The sequence below is a fragment of the Petaurus breviceps genome, unplaced genomic scaffold (assembly GCF_028583685.1).
Source record: "Petaurus breviceps papuanus isolate PSGF00001 unplaced genomic scaffold, PetGlider_PUasm1.0 90775, whole genome shotgun sequence".
NCBI classification, from domain to species: Eukaryota; Metazoa; Chordata; class Mammalia; order Diprotodontia; family Petauridae; genus Petaurus; species Petaurus breviceps.
Genome location: NW_027187342.1, coordinates 1122275 through 1143427, shown reverse-complemented (window position 1 = coordinate 1143427; position 21153 = coordinate 1122275). Strand labels below are relative to the sequence as shown.

General features: G+C 41.3%; 1 protein-coding gene across 2 annotated transcripts in view; it reads left to right on the top strand.

The window, feature by feature from the left end:
• The first annotated feature begins 5184 nt into the window (after positions 1 to 5184).
• Positions 5185 to 21153, top strand: part of TGFA (transforming growth factor alpha) — a 133454-nt gene continuing 117485 nt past the window's right edge. The window contains exon 1 of one of the 2 annotated variants that reach the window (XM_069068871.1): positions 5185 to 5574. In XM_069068871.1, the coding sequence (XP_068924972.1) occupies positions 5535 to 5574 (40 nt within the window). In that variant the 5' untranslated portion in view covers positions 5185 to 5534. The remainder of the gene's footprint in view (positions 5575 to 21153) is intronic. The other variant, XM_069068872.1, reaches the window with a different exon arrangement.

Below are 21153 nucleotides of genomic sequence, written 5' to 3'. Positions count from 1 at the left end.
GTCACTTAATCTCTGCCTTAATCCATTGGAGACGAAAATGGCAAACCACCTCAGCATCTTTGCCAAGAAAACCCCACAGACAGTACCATTGTGCTATGGTCTACCAGGTCACAAAGAAGCAGACACAATTGAATGATTAAACAACAAATTAAAGCTCCACAGTCAGTATTCTTTCCACTGAGCTATGTGACCAATGCCTTCAACTCAATTCAGTTTACATTTGTTAAGTTCTTACCATGTCCAAACCATTAGTTGGATGCTGGTGCCCGTATGGGGTCCATAATACCAGGTCCTTGCCTTCATAGAACTTACAGTCTTCTAGCAGATAAGACCCAAACACAACTCAAATAGATGATAATGCATGATAAAGACATTTAAAGAACTGAAGACACACTGCTATGTGTAGTCTTGGTGGGTGGAGGATGTTATTGCTGACAGGGAGATCAGGGAAGATTTCCTGAAGGAGGTGACTATTTTTTTTAGGCTTTAAAGGATGAGTAAGAATTAGACTGGCAGCTAGGTGGCGCAGCAGATAGAGTGCCAAGCCTGAAGTCAGGAAGACTCATCTTCCTGAGTTCAAATCTGGCCTCAGACACTTCCTGGCTGTGTGACCCTGGTCAAGTCACTTAACTAACCCTGTTTGCTTCAGTTTCCTCATCTGTAAAATGACCTTAAGAAGGAAATGACAAACCACTCCAGTATCTTTGCCAAGAAAATGCCAAAATGGTATCATGGAGTCAGACATGGCTGAAAAATGACTAAACAAAAACAACAAGAATTCTACAGAAATTGTCTCGTATCTATTTCATTTATATTTATAGAGGTACATGTTATCTAGCCTAAGATCCTTGAAGGCAGGCACTTTTTTGTTTTTATATCCCTAGAACTTGACACAATACTTGATTCTTACTAAATGCTTGTTAATAAATTGATTAATCTGGTGGAGAGGGAAAAGGTAAAGTGGGGGAGGTGGAAGAGGTATTTCCACCATGGTGAAGTAGAAATAACAGTGGAATTGCACTGGGAGGATCTGGGTTCAAATCTGACCTCTGCAATTCACCACCTGTGTGACCTGGAGAAAATGATTGTTTTGGTCCCAGTTTCCCCCTCTGTAAAATTTGAGGATTGAACTAGAGGGCTTCTAAGGTCTGTTCCACTTGTAACTCCTATGTCATACTAGTCAAACAGCATGAGCAATGGTTAAGAGGTAGAGAAAGCAGACTGCATGAATGTTGGATTAGGCAGGGAGTCCAATCATTTGTTTTATGGATCACTATCTATACTGTGCCTTCTGCCCTTTTCTATCCTCAGATTTATGTCTGTCAGTGAACTGTGCTATCTTGGCAGATCCTCTTATAATCAGCTCCAGGCAGAATTCCTACATCTAGCATGGTAGAGAGGGAAAAGCCCAGGATTCTGGGCCAGGGGACTTAGATTCACAGCCCAGCTCTGCTACTTAGTGACCCTGGAACACTCACTTCCCCTCCCTACACCTTAGTTTCCTTCTCTATAAACTGAGGGCAGGATGATTTCTGCAGTCCTTCAAAATCTTGTGATTCTACAATCCATTTCAGGAGCCACACGAAGCCTGGGCTTGCCTTTTGAAAGTGTAATTCTTTCCACAGAGCTACTGATAACTATTGTTCACTCCCTCACAATATCTAGGCTGTTTACTCACTAATATCAGAGTGATCTCCCATCCTAAACAGCCAGCTCAGCTGGCTTGAATCATTCCAGGATGAATCCAGGGCTTGTGGCCTGATAATCACTTCCACAAATGAATCAGGAAGGAGGGGGAGGCTGATTACAGTGAAGAAAGAGCCTATTTAAGCACATGCTTGGTAATAAGCATGTCGAAGAAAGGAAACACAGAAAAATGACAGAAAGGATTTTACTGGACTCTGGGATGAACAAAACATATTCATCACTCCCAACCCCAAAGGAAGAGGATTAGCAAAGACTGGGATGGAAAGAAGTTTTGTTTGGGTTTTACCAAAGTGATGCTATCAGTTGCAAAGCCCAGTAAACAAACATTAACATGTTGGAGGTACTGGAAGTAACCAGGGAGAAAGCCACATTATGTGGGTAGCCCAAAGCATGGATTATAACAGGACTTTATGAACCAAAGCAAGATAGCACATATGTACCTCTAGGTGTTTGAACTTACTGAGTCACCATCCAGTTTCCAGGGAGTTTGGCCAGAACTTTACAAAGTGGGAAAATTAACTAGGACAAGACATTCCAGACAATTAAAAACCCAGAACACTACAGAGGCTTAAGAAGAAATGGCCTCTTCACCTTAAATCAACTTTTATGATTTCATCTATCTCCCTTTATTCCAAAAGCTAGGAAAGAGAGATAATGACATATGACTTATCAATTGCTTCCTGTGAGCTGGCTATGTTTTGTGTTAGCAAACGGCTATGTTAAGTGAACCACAAGGGAAGAAAGGAAGGAAAAATATGTCCCCTGACTGATAAGTGACAGTTTTAAGAATACTTTTAAATACAAATAAATACTTTTAAAAAGGAAAGATCTCTTGGGATTTTTCTCAACTATAGATAAACGACAAGCTAAAAGTACTTCCTATTGTTATAAGCAGAATATAAGAATGATAGGCAATGTAATTTAGTAGGAGTAGGACTTGGTGTCAGGAGACTTGGGTTGAAACACCAGGCTACAACACTTTGTATATGTGTCATGTATCTGCCTCAACTTCCTCATTTTATCAAATGGGAATAATCCTTGACTATGTAACTCACAGGCCAATTTCTAGGAAAGTGCTATGTAAATATGAATGATTATTCTTTTGTTCATATATAACATAATAAATTATTATTACTATTACAACCAACTGTTGATTACCCGAACTAAGGAAGGACATTTGCCAAGATAATATAAAGCTTAAAATGCCTGGAAAATTAGAAATTAAATACTGACTGAAGCAGACTTTTGAAGTAATCATTTTTCTTTCCCTTTTGATGATTGCCCTCTTTTTAGTTTCTTATTTACCTCAAGACAAAATGACTTCTTGACTGACAAAAACAACCCAACCTACTTTTACCATGAATGAAAGAAGAGCGCTAGCTCACTGTTTTGACATTGTTGTTACTTCCTCCCCTTGCCCTTTTTCTCTCTTATGCTGAAAGTGCCTCACTCAGCTGCAGCCAATTCTTGCCCTGAAATCAGCCAACATTCTTCTTTCCGGCTGTGTGAGTGAGCTCCAAAGAACAAATACCATTGTCAGCCCTACTCTCCAGTCACAGTCAGATAGCGATGAGAGCTTAAGGGGTCAGAGGGAGAACTGAACAAATTCCCAAGCCTTTCCTTCATCCTTATGCCTCTTGAACCAGGAGAGAAAATCAGCCAACAGGCGATTTGTACAAATTCAAGGAAGCAGGGGAAAGGCTACCTAGGAAGTGTGTAGGTGGGGAGGATGATTGGTGGGGAAATGCCCCCACCCTAGCCCAGATGCAATCCACAAGTCAGATTATTGAAAGTACGATTTTGAAAAGTCAACAAAGCAGGAAAGTGCCCTAAAGAGTTAATAATGGGGAGTAAATCGCCATTTGAAAAGAATTGTAAAATGTCTCATTAATGCAAGAAGCTTGGAATACTCTCTCTCCATTCCTCCAGCAAACCAAATTCAACCCATCCTTGAAGACTGACTTCAAATCCCACTTCCTCTGTGAAAGCTTCCTTGGTGGCTGAGGCCCGCAATGCACATTGCAATTATTACATAGAGAGACATTAGCACTTCATCACATGCTGCTATCATTTTTGTTGGGGATGTCCCCATCTGAAGGCTTCTAGATATCGGGACCTTACTTTAAGCTTCTCTATGTCTCTCCCTCCACTACACACAGTTTTAACACATTGCTGGGCACAGAGAAGCAGAAGGTATTACAAGCAGCAGGAAGAAACCTTAAAGATCTTGGATTTATCCTAGACCAACTCATTTATTTTACAGAAGAAACCCTGGCCTGAGGTGGTAGTGGGATGGCGGTGTTAATTTTTTACGGATCACTTAAGTTAAATAGCCAAATATAAACCCGGCCAGAGTATAGAAGAGTCCTTAACTCAGACCCAGCACCGGCGGACCCTGGTGAAGGCAAGATCCTCTGCGTATTTTGCAAAAACTGTATCTTTTGTTTCATTTCATGCAACAAAAAGGGACTTTTTTCGAGATCATCTGGTTCACCTTCCATTTTACAGATAGGGCGACAGAGGTACAGGAAAGCAACAGCACAAGAAAGAGAACCCAGGCCTCCTGGCTGCAGGGCTTTTGCCCCTACTATACTACACATATTTTTAAAATAGATCTTAGGGGAGTGAGGAGGGACAATGCAGGAACCAGAAGCTGGTAAATGGTGGACATAAAATCAGAATAACTGTATGTACTAGCTGTGTGACTACTGCTCTGTGTGCCTCAGTTTCCTCATCTGCAAAGCTAAGGAGCTAGACCACTATGGAATTAGATGGTCTCTAAGGCCCCTTCGCGCTCTAACTTTCCTCGGGCTTTCTTTGTGGCCAGCTGCTCAGGTGAAAGAGCCGAAAGGCAGCTGTCCACCTCGCTACTGCCGCCTAGAGCCCAGAGGCCGCCAGGGGAAGCCTGCGGCGGAGCAGTCCCGGCTGCCTATCCTGGCCACTGAGCTTTGGGCAAACCCCGCCGTAGCTGCTGGTCCGGGGCTGCTGAGAACCGGAGCCTCCCGGGCTTATCCTCTACTGAAATAGCTGCTGCCGCCGCAGTTTATACCCAGCCTGCCGCACCCCCTACTCCTCCAGTCCAGGCATCCAGACCAGTGCGCTGGTGGCCTTTCTGTCTAAGTGTCTCTGGTCTTGCTGTTTCCCTGTGTCCTCAGTGTCTTTTCCGCTCATTGTTGCTGTCTCTTCCTCTCACCTGGGGCTCCATCCCGCAGGTAGTAGATCCCTAAGCTCCCCGACTGGAGGAACACTCAGCCCCCTCCCTTGCCTGCCGCTGACCCATCCCTTGCTGGGCTTTCAGTCCGCACCCGGGTGCGCCCCGCTGCCTGCTGCTGCGTGCCGCACCTCTGGCCGCAGCCGCCCTGAGGTTCCCTCCCACCCCAACTCCCACGCCTTCTGTGCGCCCCCCCCCCCTTCCCACCTTCTCCTCTTTCTCCTACTCGCTCTGCCCGCAGTCCCCACCCCCTGTGCCCTCAGGGGGGCACCCCCAGGGGGTGGGAGGGTGGTCAGCCGTGCCCAGGTCGCCAAGTGGCGGAGAGGTGACGGTAACCGCCTTCCTATTTCCGTTCAGCCGGGTGGTGGGGTGTATGTGTATGCGCGTGTGTGTCAGAGGGAGTGAGAGCTAGGAGAGACACGGAGAGGGAGAGAGCGCAGAGAGAGAGGAGTTTCTGCCTCGCTCGCTCCTTCTCCCACTCACGGGAGCCTTGGAGCAGGGCCCGTCCTCCCGCCCCACTTACTTCCCCCTCCCCCCCCGCACAGAGCCGCGTCTCAGTCACTTGGGCGCAGCAGGTTGGGGCAGGAGGCTCCAGCGCCTGCCGCCTGCCTGGAAAATGGTTACTCCGGCGGGGGAGCTTGCACTGATCGGGCTAGGTAAGTGCCCTACCTCCTCTCCTCTCCTCGCCTCCGTCCCCTTCTTTCCTTCTCACTCACCTCCTTCCCCCGACCCTTCCTCTTTCTCCCATTGCGGGGGTGTGGTGGAAGAGAAGCTGAGAATACCGAGTCGGCAGCTTAGGGAGGTGGTGGGCGAGGGAGACCGAGGGTGAGGAGACAGCCCGCTCCCGGGAACTGACATTTCTGCACCCGTTTCCAAAGAAAGGCTGCATCGCAGACCCCCTCTCTACACTCACTTCTCCAAGGATGGCTTCCTGAAAGGGGTTCTGCAGACCCAGCTGAAAGCTGCCACAGAGGCGGAGGTCGTTTCTAAGGGGCTGAACTTTAGTCTGTGTGCAAGGCATCTTTGAATTTGCTCACACACCAACCGACTCACCTCTCTCCTTCCCTCTCCCTCTTCCTTGAAGGCTGCGTCTTCCCTTCCCTCTCCCCCAGCTGCTCCTGCAAGTGTATGTTGACTCTTTTAATGAACCAAGGTAGGGTGCCCTAAACTGGATCTTGCTGCTTAGGCGGCGGAGACTAGCGCTTGGTTGGGAGGCTAGATTTGGAGCTCAGCTCAGACTCCCTACTTGTGTGACCTTGGATAAATGCCGTCACCTTCTGGGGACTCAGTTTTCCTATCTATAGGAGGGGAAGATTAGACGAAATGGTCCGTAAGGTAAGGCCCTCTTCCAGTTCTGGATCCTGAGCAGGTGACATTTTTGCCCCACCCCCACCCGCTTCCTTCTCAGGTAAACTTTTCCCTCCCCCAAGCACTTGAGGTCCTAATTGTCTCTGTTTTCGATCTTTCCCTCTTCTGCCTTTCATTTGATCTTTCCTTTTTGAGACTTCGGAATTTGTGGTGTTTGTAGATATTTTTCTGCATATGAGTTTGGAACAATGGAGCAGGAATGAAACTCTAGAAGGAGGCTGGTTAATTTCCTTTGAGTTTGTTCTTGGAAATAATCGGGGAGGGGAGGAGGGGGGGAGGGGGCCCGCCCAGAGGGGAGGAGAACTTTAAAGCCTTCAATTTTAGGAGTTAGGGCTGATGAAGTTTTTTGTTTTTGTTTCTTTGGACCTTTCATTGATTCTGGTTCACAAATGAATCTCTGGCGATCACATATGTGGATTGCAGGGGCCAACAAAAAAGTAGTGTTCATTTACGTCTGTCCTTTACAAATACACATCTATTCAATTCATTTTTTCACTAATTCATTTATTAAGCTCTTAAGGACATCTAGTCCTGTTCACTTTCTTTTTACAAATGAGGAAACTAAGGCTCAGATCACTCCATTGGGGATATGGGAGAACTTCAAAATTCTGTTAGGACCTAGCCGCCGCTCTCATGGAGCTCATGGTTTATTAAACAGATTAGACACCAGTAAAGAGTTTTAATGCAGAATATTGCATAATGCTTGTATTAGAAAGATACAAAAGGAACAGGCTCGAAAGAGAAGGGGGAAGGGAAGGGCATCTTGGATAAGGGGGCATCTGACTTGAGCATTAGAGTATTGCTAGGAATTCAGAAGGAACAATAGGTCACAACGTTTTCGATTTAGAGCTAGGGGTGATTTTAGACGTTGTCTAGTGCAAACCTCTCGTTTTACAGCTGAAACTGAGGTCCAGAGAAGTTATGACTCGCCTAAGGTCACACAAGTAGTAAATGTTAGCGTCAGAATCTGAACCAACGACCTCTGACGCTAAAGGGAGGGAAGGGCATTCCAGACTTATGGAGGAGCATGGATGGAGAACACAACCTATGTTTGGGGGGGAGGGCAAAGAGAGTTGTCAAGTTTGGCTTAAGCATAGTTTGTGAAGGGTAGTAAGCTAGAAAAGGGCATTAACAGATTGTTGAGGGCACTGAAAGCTAGACACATTGGGGTATGAATTTTGCTTGGTAGATAGTAGGGAATTGCTGAAGATTTTGAGGTGGGTAAGTAACATAACTGAGTCTGAATGTCAGAAGGATCACTTCAGTAGTGGTATAAGAGATGGTTGGTAGTAGAGAGAGGGCTGATTTTTCCAGCAGGCCAGGAGTGATGAGGGCCTTTAATATGTTGGTAACAGTGGCAACCAGAAATGCCAAAAGTTGTTAACAAACAATAGTCCTACATACACAGGAATAAATTGTAGAAGAACGTTTTTTTCTGTGTTTGAAAACAATTAACCTTTTAAGGGCACTGATTATCTTAATTGGAAATACTCCACTGAACAGAAATTTAAGTGCTGCTGACAAGGCACTGCTCGCTGGGCAGTGAGGATACAAAAGTTAAAAAAAAAACAACAAATCCCTCAGTCTCTGTCCTAGGGTTTACAGTTTATAAAATTTCACAGGAAAAGAATCTTTAGTTCTCGATTGTAAGTATAAAAAGTCACTTGGATTCTGGGAGCTGAGAATTCTGTGTATGTCTTGTCTATTTCCAAGGCTCTATTGAAGGGAATGCTCCTTGGGGATTCACCTTACAGCAGGTTTTTATACTGGATTCTAAGAGTCTCAAGGTGATCTTCGAGTTTTCAGTAAAAATGCAGATGAGCAACGAGGAAGCCAGGTAATTGAGTGACTTTCGTATCATCTGCCTTCCAGTGGAAAAGGACCATACAGTACTTCTTGTTCAGCCCCCTCTTTTTACAGATGAACAAAATGGGACTCTGAGAAGGGGAAGTACTTTTGGCAGGGTCACACTTCTATCCCTAGCATGGACACTGTATGCTGCATATGTATATTTCTTTCTCTTTTGACTTGTTACAGAATCTTTCTTCAGCTCCATCTTTTTGGGGGTTTCCCCCTTTCTATTTATGCATGAAGAAAATAGTCCTCTGTCAGAAAACACACACGCGCACATGCGCACGCGTGCGCACCCATTTCTAAAAGGACCAAATTAAAAGGCAGATGGAGAGAGTATTGAGAAAAGGAAGGAGTGTTTGCACTAGTGACAAATCTTTCATTTATCTTTTTAAAAACATTTGGAGCAATTAGCTACAGCAGCCAACCCCTGACCTAACTATTTGGCTGGAGAAGGGAGACTCTATCCCCACCTCTAAGGAGAAAGTATTCTAGGGCTGGGATTTTTAGAAATTTGATTCGTTTTCTCTGATGCCATGAACAAAAAAACCAAATGTTTCTTTCTTCTAGCCTGTGGTTAACTGGAAGGGTTTCTTTCATCTGCAAATCCAAACCCTTCTATGTCTTTCTTGCCCATGGCTGTGCTTAAATTAGTCCTGGGGGATGTCTGAGAGAATGGGATAATGTTCCATTCCTGGCAAGTTTCAGTCTAAGCAAAATTGGGACCTTGCATCCCAGAAGGCGGGGGAGAGAATCATCATTTTAGAAGCTGGGGTTTATGCCCCCTTTCAGGTACTTTTTCTCATCTAGAAAATGATGTGTTCAGCATAGGTGAACCCTAAGATCCATCCCTTTCAGCTCTAAGACCCATCGTCCATCTTTGGGAGATAAGCATCAGTGAAGAAACTGTTGCAATTGTGTTAAACCTGAGTGTCCTAAATGACCATTACATAGTTGACTGTGGTGGTGTATCTATGCCATTTCAGCCTTACTATCCTTGATAGGCCAACACAAAATGTATTTAGCCCTTAAAGACCTGTACCTTTTTCTCGGTCAAAGGAGCACATTGTGAATTCCATGTGACTTTCGATGTCAGGGCAAGTAGCCTGGTACAACCTTAATCTCTCAGAAAGTCCCTTTTAAAGCTTAAAGCACCGTTATGTCTCTGAGTTGTTATTGCTTAAGAGTAAAAATACAGTTTGCTTTTAAAAGTTGACTGATATAAAAACCGAAGTGAAGAAATAGAAGAAAAGAACAAAGGAAAAGGAGGTGTGATCCAACCTTACCTAGATAGAGGTTGAATGGAAAGACATGGCAGCCTCATATCCAATGTATGATGATGCTTCTCCAGTGATGTCCAGTGAATATTGTTCAATGTCTCCACATAATTCCTCCTCTGATGCCATTTTCATGGCATGGAGGCGACTCCACATTCTTGAGATTGTGCCTGAAATAAACAAGTCCTATGGAAATGTAAAGGTCAATGGTGTGGTCCTGTCCAATAGACTGTGCCCACATTCTCTAATGGGCAGCCTCGCTTTGTATAGAGAGTTAATTTCCATCAGGGTAGTGTCTTAGACTGCCATAACTTGAAGACTTTGAGTTCTTCCCTTACATCACAGAGGATTCAATAGCCCTTATTCCCACTAGTCAATAAGCATGTATTTCTTAAGGCTAGGAGGAAAAGGGAAGTAATAGATATAAGGCTGCAGAGAGTTAATAATCTAGTTGAAGAGACAAGCCTAATACACATGGGATAATTAACGAACAACAAAAAATAAGTAAATGACCAAGTAATTTCATAGCATAGACCTTAACTGCCCTTTTAGTTCAGATTGATATGATTGGTTACACAGCCTCAGGGAAGATGGAGGACTTGAGTGGTAGGCCTTGAATCTTAAATAGGAGCTGGACAGGTCAGTTCCCTCTAAGTTTTGGGGGGAGGTAGACTTGGGGATTTCAAAGTGGAGTTAAAGGTTTACTTTCTCCACTTTTGGAAAGGATGACATCTTAAATATGCCTTCCCAAGCTTTGTAGACATACCTACTGGTTTAAATATTTCCCCATCATTTTCTTTTTCTTTTTGGAGGGCAATTGGAATTAAGTGACTTGCCTAAGGTCACATGACTAGTGTTTTGTTTGTGTGTGTGTGTGTGTGTGTGTGTGTGTGTGTGTGTTAAGTGTCTGAGGCTGGATTTGAACTCAGGTCGTCCTGAGTCCAGGGCCGGTGCTCTATTCACTGAACCACCCAGCCTCCCCCATCATTTCCTTAGTTACAAATATTTAGATTGGTAACATTGAAAACAACTAAAAATTATAAAATTTCTGAACTGGGAGGGTACCTTAGACTATTTAGTACCACCCCCTCATTTACAGATGAGAGCCATAGAGGAATGATACCTTAAAGTCACATAGGTGACTTTGCAAAGGCAAAACTAAGACTCTGTTCCCTTGACTCACCATTGTCTGGTACCTTTTCCACTTTACTACACTTCTATTATGATTAGAAAATACCTAATTCTTTTAGAACTTGAAGACTATGTGTGGGCGAGAGGGAACCCCAAACCTGACTTTAACCATTAGTTGCCTGCAAAACTCCTCTGTAAGCCCCCAGATTTTTCCTTGCATAAGTTGACAACATCAACTTTATCCACAATCAACTTTATATCTATTTGCTTTGTGTATAATTTTTTTTCAGACTGCCCTATGATTTCATTTTTATAGGGAGTTCTCAGTGAGGAAACTACCTTCTGTAGTGTTTTGGCATCTGTTTTTCAACTAGGCAGCTAGGTCACAGGGGCAGCTAGGTGCAAAGTGGATAGAGTGCCAGGCCTGGAGTCAGGAATATTGATCTTTGTGAGTTCCAATATAACCTCAGACACTTACTATCTGTGTGATCCTGGGCAAGTCACTTAACCCTGTTTGCCTCAGTTTCTCATCTGTCAAAAGAGCCGGAGAAGGAAATTACAAACCACAGCAGTATCTTTGCCAAGAAAACCCCAAATGGGGTCACAGAGAGTCTGGCATGATTCAGCAACAGCTAGGTGACATAGAGGATGCATTATGTAAAATACAGCAATTAGTGCCAGCCCAATGGAAATATGTAGTGGGAATTTGAGTCATGAGACCACTTCAGGGGAAGTCATTATTTGCACTACCCTGATCCACCTGTAGAGGGCTAGACTTGGAATCCAGAAGACCTGATTCAGTCTTGACATGATCAGTTACACAGCCTAGAGGAAGATGGGGGACTTAAGAAGTGGGCCTTGAATCTTAAATAGGAGCTGGACAGTCACTACTTTTGTAACTTTGAGCAAGCTACTTTATGACTCAGACTTAGTTTCCTCATTTGTAAAATGGGAATAATAATAGCACCAATCTCATTCAGTTATGAGAATCAAATGAATTTATGTACTTGCATATTCATTATATATATTAATTTACATGCATATGCATGTAATTTATGTATATGTATCCTTGAAATGCTATATAAAAGTAAACCATTATTATTATTAATAATGTATAGTTTCAGATCTCCTGGGGACATTGAGAAGTTAAGTGACTTGCTAAGGTTTATACAGCATATATCAAAAGCAGGACTTAAACTCATTTCTTCCTGACTTGAGACCAACTCTCCATCTATAATGCCACTCAGCCTCTGGAAAAAAAAATATTTCATGGAAATCAGACTTTTATATCTAAAAGAATTAAATGAACAGAAATAAGGAAATGCCCAAGGATTGTGAAATCCCTCCCTAAAGTTATACTCAAATATAATTTACACACAAATCATATTTTGGTGGAACTTCTTTTGTAGGGAAGGTTTGGATTATTCTGTAAATCTTCAATAATTACATTTGTTAATTTCATTTTAAAGTACATGGAATTTACAATCCACTCTAGAGGGTAGGGAAAGAGCTAAGGTTAGGGTTCCCATGCTTGGCTTCCTCAAAAATTGGTTTCTCAGGACAGTGAGCTTCATGTATTTACTGGATGCCCACTGCAAAGGTGAAATTCCTAGCAGGCTTAAGTTTGTTGCTAGAGTAACTAAAGACAAAAAGAATACCACAAAGGTTTAGTGAAAACTTTTTTTTTCCAAAGAACACTTTGCACAATGTTCCATTTTGAAGATTGGAAATGAAGATTGTGATTCACCAAAATAAATTTCTGTGAACGAAATTCTAAAAGTTTTGCCCACTGAACACACTGTCCCAAGGATAGTTTCATGCTCCTAACTGTTGCCATATCCACTATAACAAGACTTAGCTGCTTTGAGAGAAAATTTCAGGCTCCACCAATTATATTTTATTGGAAAGTGTGTAGTGTATTTGATAAATGTCAGCATTGGTCAGTTTACAATCCATAAAGATGTCTCCCAACTAGGATATTATATGTTCTGTGTTCTAAGTTCCCTCCCAATTCTGACATTCTATGTTCTAAGGTACCTACCAGCTCTGGCATTCTATGATTCTAGTTACATGAGCTTCTGCTATTAATATCTCTTTAACAGGGAATGATTTCTCAGTGATCTGGGCCCAAACAGTCAAGTCCTCTATCAAGATGTTTATTCTGTCTGTGTAAGACTGAGAATCTTCCAGTCCCCCAAAGGGGATTTTTGGGTGTAGGGGGAAGGGAAAAGAGCTAGGAAAGAGAGGAGCGAGATCTTTACTTTGCAAGTTAGGATTTTGATGCCCCACCTTTTCAGACACTTTGTTGTTGTTCAGTCTTTTTAGTCATATCTGGTTCTTCATTTGGGGGTTTTCTTGGCAAAGATACTGGGGTGGTTTGCCATTTCCTTCTCCAGCTCATTTTACAAATGAGAAAACTGAGGCAAACAGAGTTAAGTGACTTACTTAGGATCATACAGCTAGTAAGTGTTTGAGGCCAGATTTGGATTCACAAAGATGAGTCTTCCTGACTCTAAACTCAGCGCTCTAGCCACTGTACCACTTAGCTGTAAAATGAGAGGGATAGTCTACTTTAACTCTAAAAATCTCTTCTAGCTTGAAATATTAAGTCTTTGATACTTCATAGGATTATAGGATTTTTGAACTTGATTAGAAATCATTTCAGTCCATCTCCTTAATCTTCAGATCAGAAATTTAGGGCTTATAATAATGAAGATTGACCTATTTGTTGACCTAATTGTTCACCTGTATTGTTAGTCTTGGAGTTCCAAGTCAAGTTCTTCTCCATATGAAGTTTATCCTGTATATAAATAAATAGCAATTTTTTATATTTAGTATAAATTTCCCTTTTACAAACTTTCTTCTTAGCCCTCTCCCCACTTCACTTTGAAGTATTGTTTTTAATGCCTTTAGGTTTACACTTTTCAAATATTGATAAGTGGTTGTAGTGTCTCTTACTGTCATATGTGTTCACTGTCTCCTCCATTCAAGTTCTCCTCCTGAGTCTCATTGGGGTATAGAGGACATACTGACGTCTTGGAGGCTGTGCCAGTGAATTGTAAATTCTGCCAGACTCTGAATATAGGCCCAGGGATGGAATGTTTTCTATGGACCAGGCTAGCCAAGAGAGGTGTGATTCTTCCCCAGACTGACCACCAGGTGATGAATTGTTTTAGTCAAAGCGATTAAAAAAGACAGTGAACAAAAAGTTTGAAGGAACTGTAACCTGTATCAATGGAAGGAGCCCTCTGATGGGGGGCTGATGAAGAAGTGAAGTAATCTCATCCTCTAGCCCTTTGTCACTCCCATTGGGATATAAGCTCTCTAAGGACAGACTTTTTTTTTCCCTTTCTCATATCTCAACCCTACTTAGCACAGTTTTGGGCACATAAGAAGCCCTTAATTAAGACTTATTGACTGACTGACTCTAGCTTTTTCTGTCTTTTAGTCACTGCTTTTTTTTTTTAATTTAGAAATTCCCCAGTGCCAAAACTCTCTGATACAGAGGCAACCAAAGCACGCTTCACAAATACAAACCTCAATTGGCAAGCCTCTAGTTATGTGGTTGTTGCCAAATGTAATAAAATTTGAAATGGGTACAAGGTGATAGGTGTAGTAAAGACTATAAATAGGGGGTTTTATTTGATTCTATGGTCAAATCAAGAAGCAATTTTAGGTACCTGTTATATGCCTGACACTGTTCTCAGCACTGGTGGTACAAAGGAAAGCAAAAACAATCCCTAATGTGAAAGCTCACAGTCTAATGGAAGAGACGACATGCAAACAGCTTTGTTCAAATAAGAGATAGACAGACTTACACATATAAGTATATATACTTGTATATGTATGTCTATATCCATACATCCATCTTTCCATCTATGAGAGAGAGAGAGAGAGAGAGAGAGAGAGATGGAGATGGAGGGAGAGAATAAGTTGGAAATAATTATAAAGGAAATACACTAGAATTGAAGGAACCAAGAAAGAATTCTATAGAAGATGGGATTTTGGATGGGACTTGAAGGTGAGCATTCCAAGCATGGGGGACAGTCAGTGAAAATATATAGAATCATCATGGAGTGTATTATGGGCTTCTAACAGCAGATTAGAGGGTTTTGTTTTGTTTTGTTTTGTTTTGTTTTTTAAGACTAGAGAGAGACATTTGAAAGTAGTATTTGAACTCATAAAATGCTGTTACATCCAAGTGGACTATTTGTGTGTGTATTTATGTGTATATGAAAATATAAACAAAAAAAACCATAAGTAGGAACATCATTACTTTTACAGTGGGGCTAAATTCTCACTGTTCCATTAGGAGTTTTTACTTTAGAGGTAGTTTTAAAATTTTCTGTTAAAGGTAACCTTGATGTAAAGATATTACTAAAAATTTCCATACCAGATCCTATTGATGTGACTCTACCAAATTTGAAACAAAAAAAGTTCCCAGAGCAAAGGCTATTTACTGTATCTTTTATTACATTTCTTGGCAGTGATCTTTAAAAAAAAAAACCACTGCAGAATCAATAAACTGAATACCATGGGAGATTTCATGCTTAATGTAATTTCTGCAAACCTGTGTCATAACTTTATTTTGTCATTATAAATTCATGTGCCAAGATTGTGACGCTGTTTCTGAAGAATAGGACAGATGACATTGTTATTAATGGCGGGGACTCCAAAGCAGCTAAGTGACAGTTTATTGAGCTTTAAAAACCTCCCAAGTGCCGTGTTTTGTTTCGCTAAGATACCACAATAGTATCTGAAACCAGGATAACCCTGGATCAGAGAGCTGGATTCTTCTACAGAGATGGAATGAATATTTGAGTTTCAGTTCCTGAATCTCAGTTTGAATGAGGGCAGTAAACAATCAGGTTGTAACCCTTTTGCTATGATTACTTTGGTACCATTTGGGACCTGTTGCATCATCTCTCACCTCTTTTTTTATGACCCTCCTCCCAAAAAGGTACAGGAGATTAACAGGCTTAATATATAACACAGGTGCAGCAGAAGCTGATCACTGTGAAAAGGTCAGTTGGGGTGATACTCTGGTTTCCTCTCATTCTGTCAGCCCCTGCTGTGGTACAGTGGAAAGAATGCTTGATCTGGAGTCAAATTCCTGCCTTTTACAGTTTGTGTGACCTTGGGCAAGTCCTTTAACCTCTGTGGTCCTCAGTTTCCTCCCATGTAAAATGAAGGTATGGGACTAGATGATCTATCTCAAAGGTCCTTTCTGGGTCTAAATACCTTGCACCTGAGTTATTCATCCAGGAAAACCTAGTAGTCCATTAAATTGTTTTAGTGGGAATGTGCAAAAACAAGAAAGCTTATGAAAGATTAGCCCTTTTCCCCTGTGGTGGGGGCCTCTTAGAATCAGACTTAGGAACATAGCGGGTAAAACTCATTCCCTCAATTATGCTACTGAACGTCTTTACTTTGGCCTGCCTGAGATGTAACTTTATCACCTCCATGTAGTGTTCTATGTGACAATTTTAGCACAAGAAGAGAATATTTTCATGCACGTATACAAGCGCTCCACAGACACTGCAAGTGAATGTGAACCATGACAAATGTTTTTCATTGGCATAGCAGACCTTTGGGTGTTATAATTAGGGCTTTCAGGGTATGATTCATAGGACCTGGACTAGGGAGAAGCTCACAAGCAAAGCAAATCTTGAGCCTGGGCATTTTTTTTTTCTGGTTGTGAGGCAAGTCTATGGAACAACCAACACTATGGTAAACAGTGTGGTTTGGAAGACCATTTATAGGAGGAAAGGGGAAATATTGTGGTGCTAGTCTGACCCTGTGTTGTTCTAGCTGTACACTTTAGGGTCTGAAGAGAGGATATTCCAGCAAATCGTATGGAGGCGGCACCCATGGGTGCACATGGCAGCCCCTCCACACTATCTTGACCTGGCTGATTCTTGTCTGTCTTTCTATAAAGCCTCCATGGAGTCTGAAGGCTTATCTTCAATTCTTTTAATATTTAAAAGGCATCTTATGTCATGCTCGGGACTGTTTATCTGTTATTCTTTCAATATGTCACAGGAATATATTTATGAATTGTCTAGTACATATGTTAGATGAGAGAAGTATGACATGGTGCATAGAAGACCGACCTTGGAGTGAGGAAGAGCGTGGTTCAAATCCTGCCTTTGATAGACTTACAGTATGATCATGGGCATGTCAGTGGGTACCTCTTAGGGCCCCAAACACCTTTCTAAGATCATAAGTGACAGACCAGATGCTGATCTGCATAGATGGAGGGTATCTCCACATTGAGAATTTCCCATGAGGGAATGCAATGAGGGAATTGCAAGTCTGGAGGAAAAAAATGTACAACAAATAATACTAACCCTAGGGCTACAAATGAAAAATTATACAGTCCCAGTCAGCCCATAGGGAGTTTACAATCTGATAGAGGCATGTAATATTAGATGCCACTAGAATATAAGCTTCTGTCTTTGTATTTCCACACAGTGGGACAGTGCTTGACACATAGTAGGTGCTCAATAATTGTTGGTCGGTGGATTGCTAAATGACAGCTTCAAGGACATGTACATATTCAGCCAGTACAAAAGTACTAAATGCCTACTATGTGCCAGCTAGGGGAGCTAGGTGGCGCAGTGGATAGAGTGCTTTACCTGGAATCAGAAGGACCTGAGTTCAAATCTGACCTCAGACACTAGCTGGGCAAGTCACTTAATCCTATTTGCCTCAGTTTCCTCATCTGTAAAATGAGCCAGAGAAGGAAATGGCAAACCACTCCACTATCTTTGCCAAGAAAACCCCAAATGGGGCCATGAAGAGTCAGATACAACTGAAACAATTCAACAGCAACACGTGCCAGGTAATGTGCTAGGACTGAGGCCTCTGCTTGTGCTATCTCTTGTACACAGGTCACTGTTGGCAACATGCTGTGGGTTTCTTTTATCCACAAGTGCATCTTTAATAATTTTTTAAGGATATAAAGGGGGAGGGGCGGCTAGGTGGTGCAGTGAATAGAGCACTGGCCCTGGAGTCAGGAGGACCTGAGTTCAAATCCAGCCTCAGACACTTAACACAAAAACTAGCTTGTAACCTTGAGCGAGTCACTTAACCCCAATTGCCCTCCAAAAAAGCAAACAAAAAAAGAATATAAAGGGGTCCTGAGACCAAAAAGTTTGAGAACCACTGATTTAGATTACATTTCAGGAACTTATAGTAGTTCCAGGTAGTCATTATAACCATAAATTATCATCACATAGAACTATAGATATATAGTTTTGGAAATAGTCATTAATTTGAATGTTTGAGGAATGTGGTATTTTTGTTCATTTGTTTTCTTGCCTGAAGATTAATCAACACTTTTATTTCAATTTTTATTGGAAAATATTAATAAAATGCATTGGTTCACTTTCATGCCTTACTCAGTATTGTTGGAATAATGGAATCTTTAATGATTGAATATTCCCAGGGCCATTGTCCTGAAAAGAATGTTTCATTGAAGAGTATTCTGCATGTGGCCAGTATAAGCAATTGGGTTGAATATACTTTTGAAAGTTTTTTTCTTTAACTATATGATATAGTCTTGTATTTTTTGCTAAAAGAGGAGTGAAAGATGGCCAGTTGTTTGAGGCTTATGTCTGGATTTTGGATAATAGTGACTTTTCTTTTGCTTTAATCACAAAAATAAATGTTTTTGGAGCACCATAGACTTCATACCATATGTGGCAAAGCAACTGTGATTTTGTTCTCCTGCTACACACACAAACAGAATCTTTGTGAACCTTAGTAGAGGGTTTCATAAGATGGCTGTGGCTGTCAAATAAGTTGACCATCTGATGGACAACCCTTGTGTCCAACAGCTAAGTGTTCATCTCTATACACTTAGCTTGGTTGGTCCTTAGCTGAAAGTTCATTATTTGGTGTCTTCTTAAAGTGGGGTTTTAAATGTGAAGACTCACTCCAAATCTTGGCTGGAACATTTGCTACTTTTGTAACTTTGGGTTCTGAGTCTTGGGTTCCTCATCTGTAAAATGAGAGGATTGGATTGGATGGTTGTAATCCCTCCAGAATTCATCATCAAATAATTTCTGATGATTTCTTTTTATGAAAGAGGCACAACTTCATGACCAGAAATTGCATTCAGTTCCTAACTTATTCAAATTAACAGTGGTGGAATGCTAAGGGAATTGAGTAGACCTTTGGTAATGGGACCAAAGAAGTGAACAAGATATCAGCTGGAATGCGATCATGTTATTGGAGCCCTTATTTTAAAAATAAAAACTCTAAAGCATGAAGCAAATCCACATACTAAAATCAGACATCTGTGCTAAAAGTAGTCTAACTTTCAGACAGCCTTTCATAAATATTTGTCATATAAAATCCTAGTTAAAAATAAAAGCTATAAACTGTTGGGAAATAGTAACAACATAAAGAAATGTAACATAAAATTATATCATATCTAACTCTAAGTTTAAACTTTCACCAACAATTTATTTACTAACATCGGTCCTAGATGATTAGTTATGGAATGTGTTATTTCCGTTGAGTTGATAGAATAGTCACTAATTAAAAATAAATATGGCATTGTCTCTTTCCCTAGTATACAGGAGCTATCTTCTTTCCCTTAACACCATTTTTATAAAAGGTAGTTGTACTTATGAATAGATTTATCTGCTTTTCATCAAAGATGAAGTCGGTGGGGAAAGGGCATTGAAGGGTTGTTGTTCAGTCCTTTAGTTGTGTCCAACTTTTTGTAACCCCATTTTGGGTTTTCTTGGCAGAGATACTAGCATGGTTTGCCATTTCCTTAAGTGACTTACCCAGGATCACACAGCTAATAAGTGTCTGTGGCCACATTTGAACGCAGGTCTTCCTGACTCCAGACCTACTGCTTTGTGCACTATGGTGCCACCTGGCTGCATAGTAGACATAAATAGCTTAAAGCATATTGCCAGTGAAGATTTGCATACAAAATGCATCATAAAAAATATACTCAAAGAGATTTACGCCTGGAAAATGAGTCGAGTGAGGGATAACAGATTCCCAACCTATGGGTTCCATTGAGCTCTTACACTACATAATGTTAATAGAAATAGAGGAATATTCTCACTGAAGTGTGTGGAGGCCAATGGAAGATTTACCAGAAAATCAGAAAATCTCAGATTGAGACCTAGAAGGAACATTAGACGTTATCTGGTCTTATCTCCTCCTCTAACAGATGAAGCGACTGAGGCACAGGGAAGCTACCCAAGATAGATTTGAACCCAGGTCTCCTAACTTCAGATCTAACCCTTGTTTAGGATACGGCCCAGGGTTTTGAGGCATGAAAACCCGTGCTGCGCAATGTACTCTGTACCCACCTTGATGAGATCCTAGCTCCATTGAAGTGTCTAAGTTTTTTGTTTTGTTTTGTTTTAGAGGGGGGAAGTCAGGGCAATTGGGGTTAAGTGACTTGCCCAAGATCACACGGCTAGTTTTTTGTGTTAAGTGTCTAAGGCCGAATTTGAACTTGGGTCCTCCCGACTCCAGAGCCAGTACTCTATTCACTGTGCCTCCTAGCCTCCCCGAAGTGGCTAAGTATTTTTAAAATGTATGTTTTAACTAATGGGGAAGGTATCTTTCACCCACCAACAATTACTGTTCTACCAGGAAACATGAAGGAAACAAATATGATTGAATGAAAGTCTTTGTTTTACAAGCTACAAAAGAATAGAAAAAATATCTTTGTATTTTCAACACATCATTTTTTGGACTTTCTAGGGCAGAGGTAGGGAACCTGTGGCCCTTGAGACCACACGTGGCCCTCTAGGTCCTCAAGTGCAGCCCTTTGACTGAATCCAAACTTCACAGAACAAATCCCCTTAATAAAAGGATTTGTTCTGTAAAACTTGGACTCAGTCAAAAGGCTAAACCCAAGCACCTGGAAGGCCACATATGGCCTTGGGACCACAGGTTCCCCACCCCTGTTCTAGAGTCATAATATTTTAAACAAGAAGAGACTTTATACATCTTGTCATCCATTCTCCACATTTTAAAGATAAAGAAACCAAGGTCCAGAGAGGGGAAGGGACTTGACCAATGTCACAGAGCTTGGATTTGAAATAAGATTCTTTGATCTGAAATCCCATGTTCTTCCTATTATACTAAGTTTGATGTGTAAGCTTGTGAAAAGTTGTGGGATTTTGTCAGTTGAATCCTTTGTGGAATTTAGTGGGATTTTAAATTTATTAGGCAAGTATATTATTGGAAGGAATTTTTAGGGTGAACTTTTTAAAAAACCAATAATCATACTTTAATTGATCAGTTTTGTAAAGCATCACGGTTTTACATCTTATTTTTTTGAATATGAGTATACTCATGTCGCATCTTCCATTTGACTAATAAATTCAGTTCATTTCATTTGGATTATGATGAAGGAGTCAATACAGAGAATATTGGAGGGAATCAGAAATGTAAACTCTCTCTCTCTGGTTATTTAATCCTGACCTCCTTTGTGAAAATCCTCTTGCAGTCTGAGTAAAGATCGTTCTTGCATTTGCCATGTTTCAATATTCTGTTTCTGATCATTGCACTTTGACTTGATGTTCATTTTGATCCCTATTACATTTCTGCGACCCAGCATCTTTG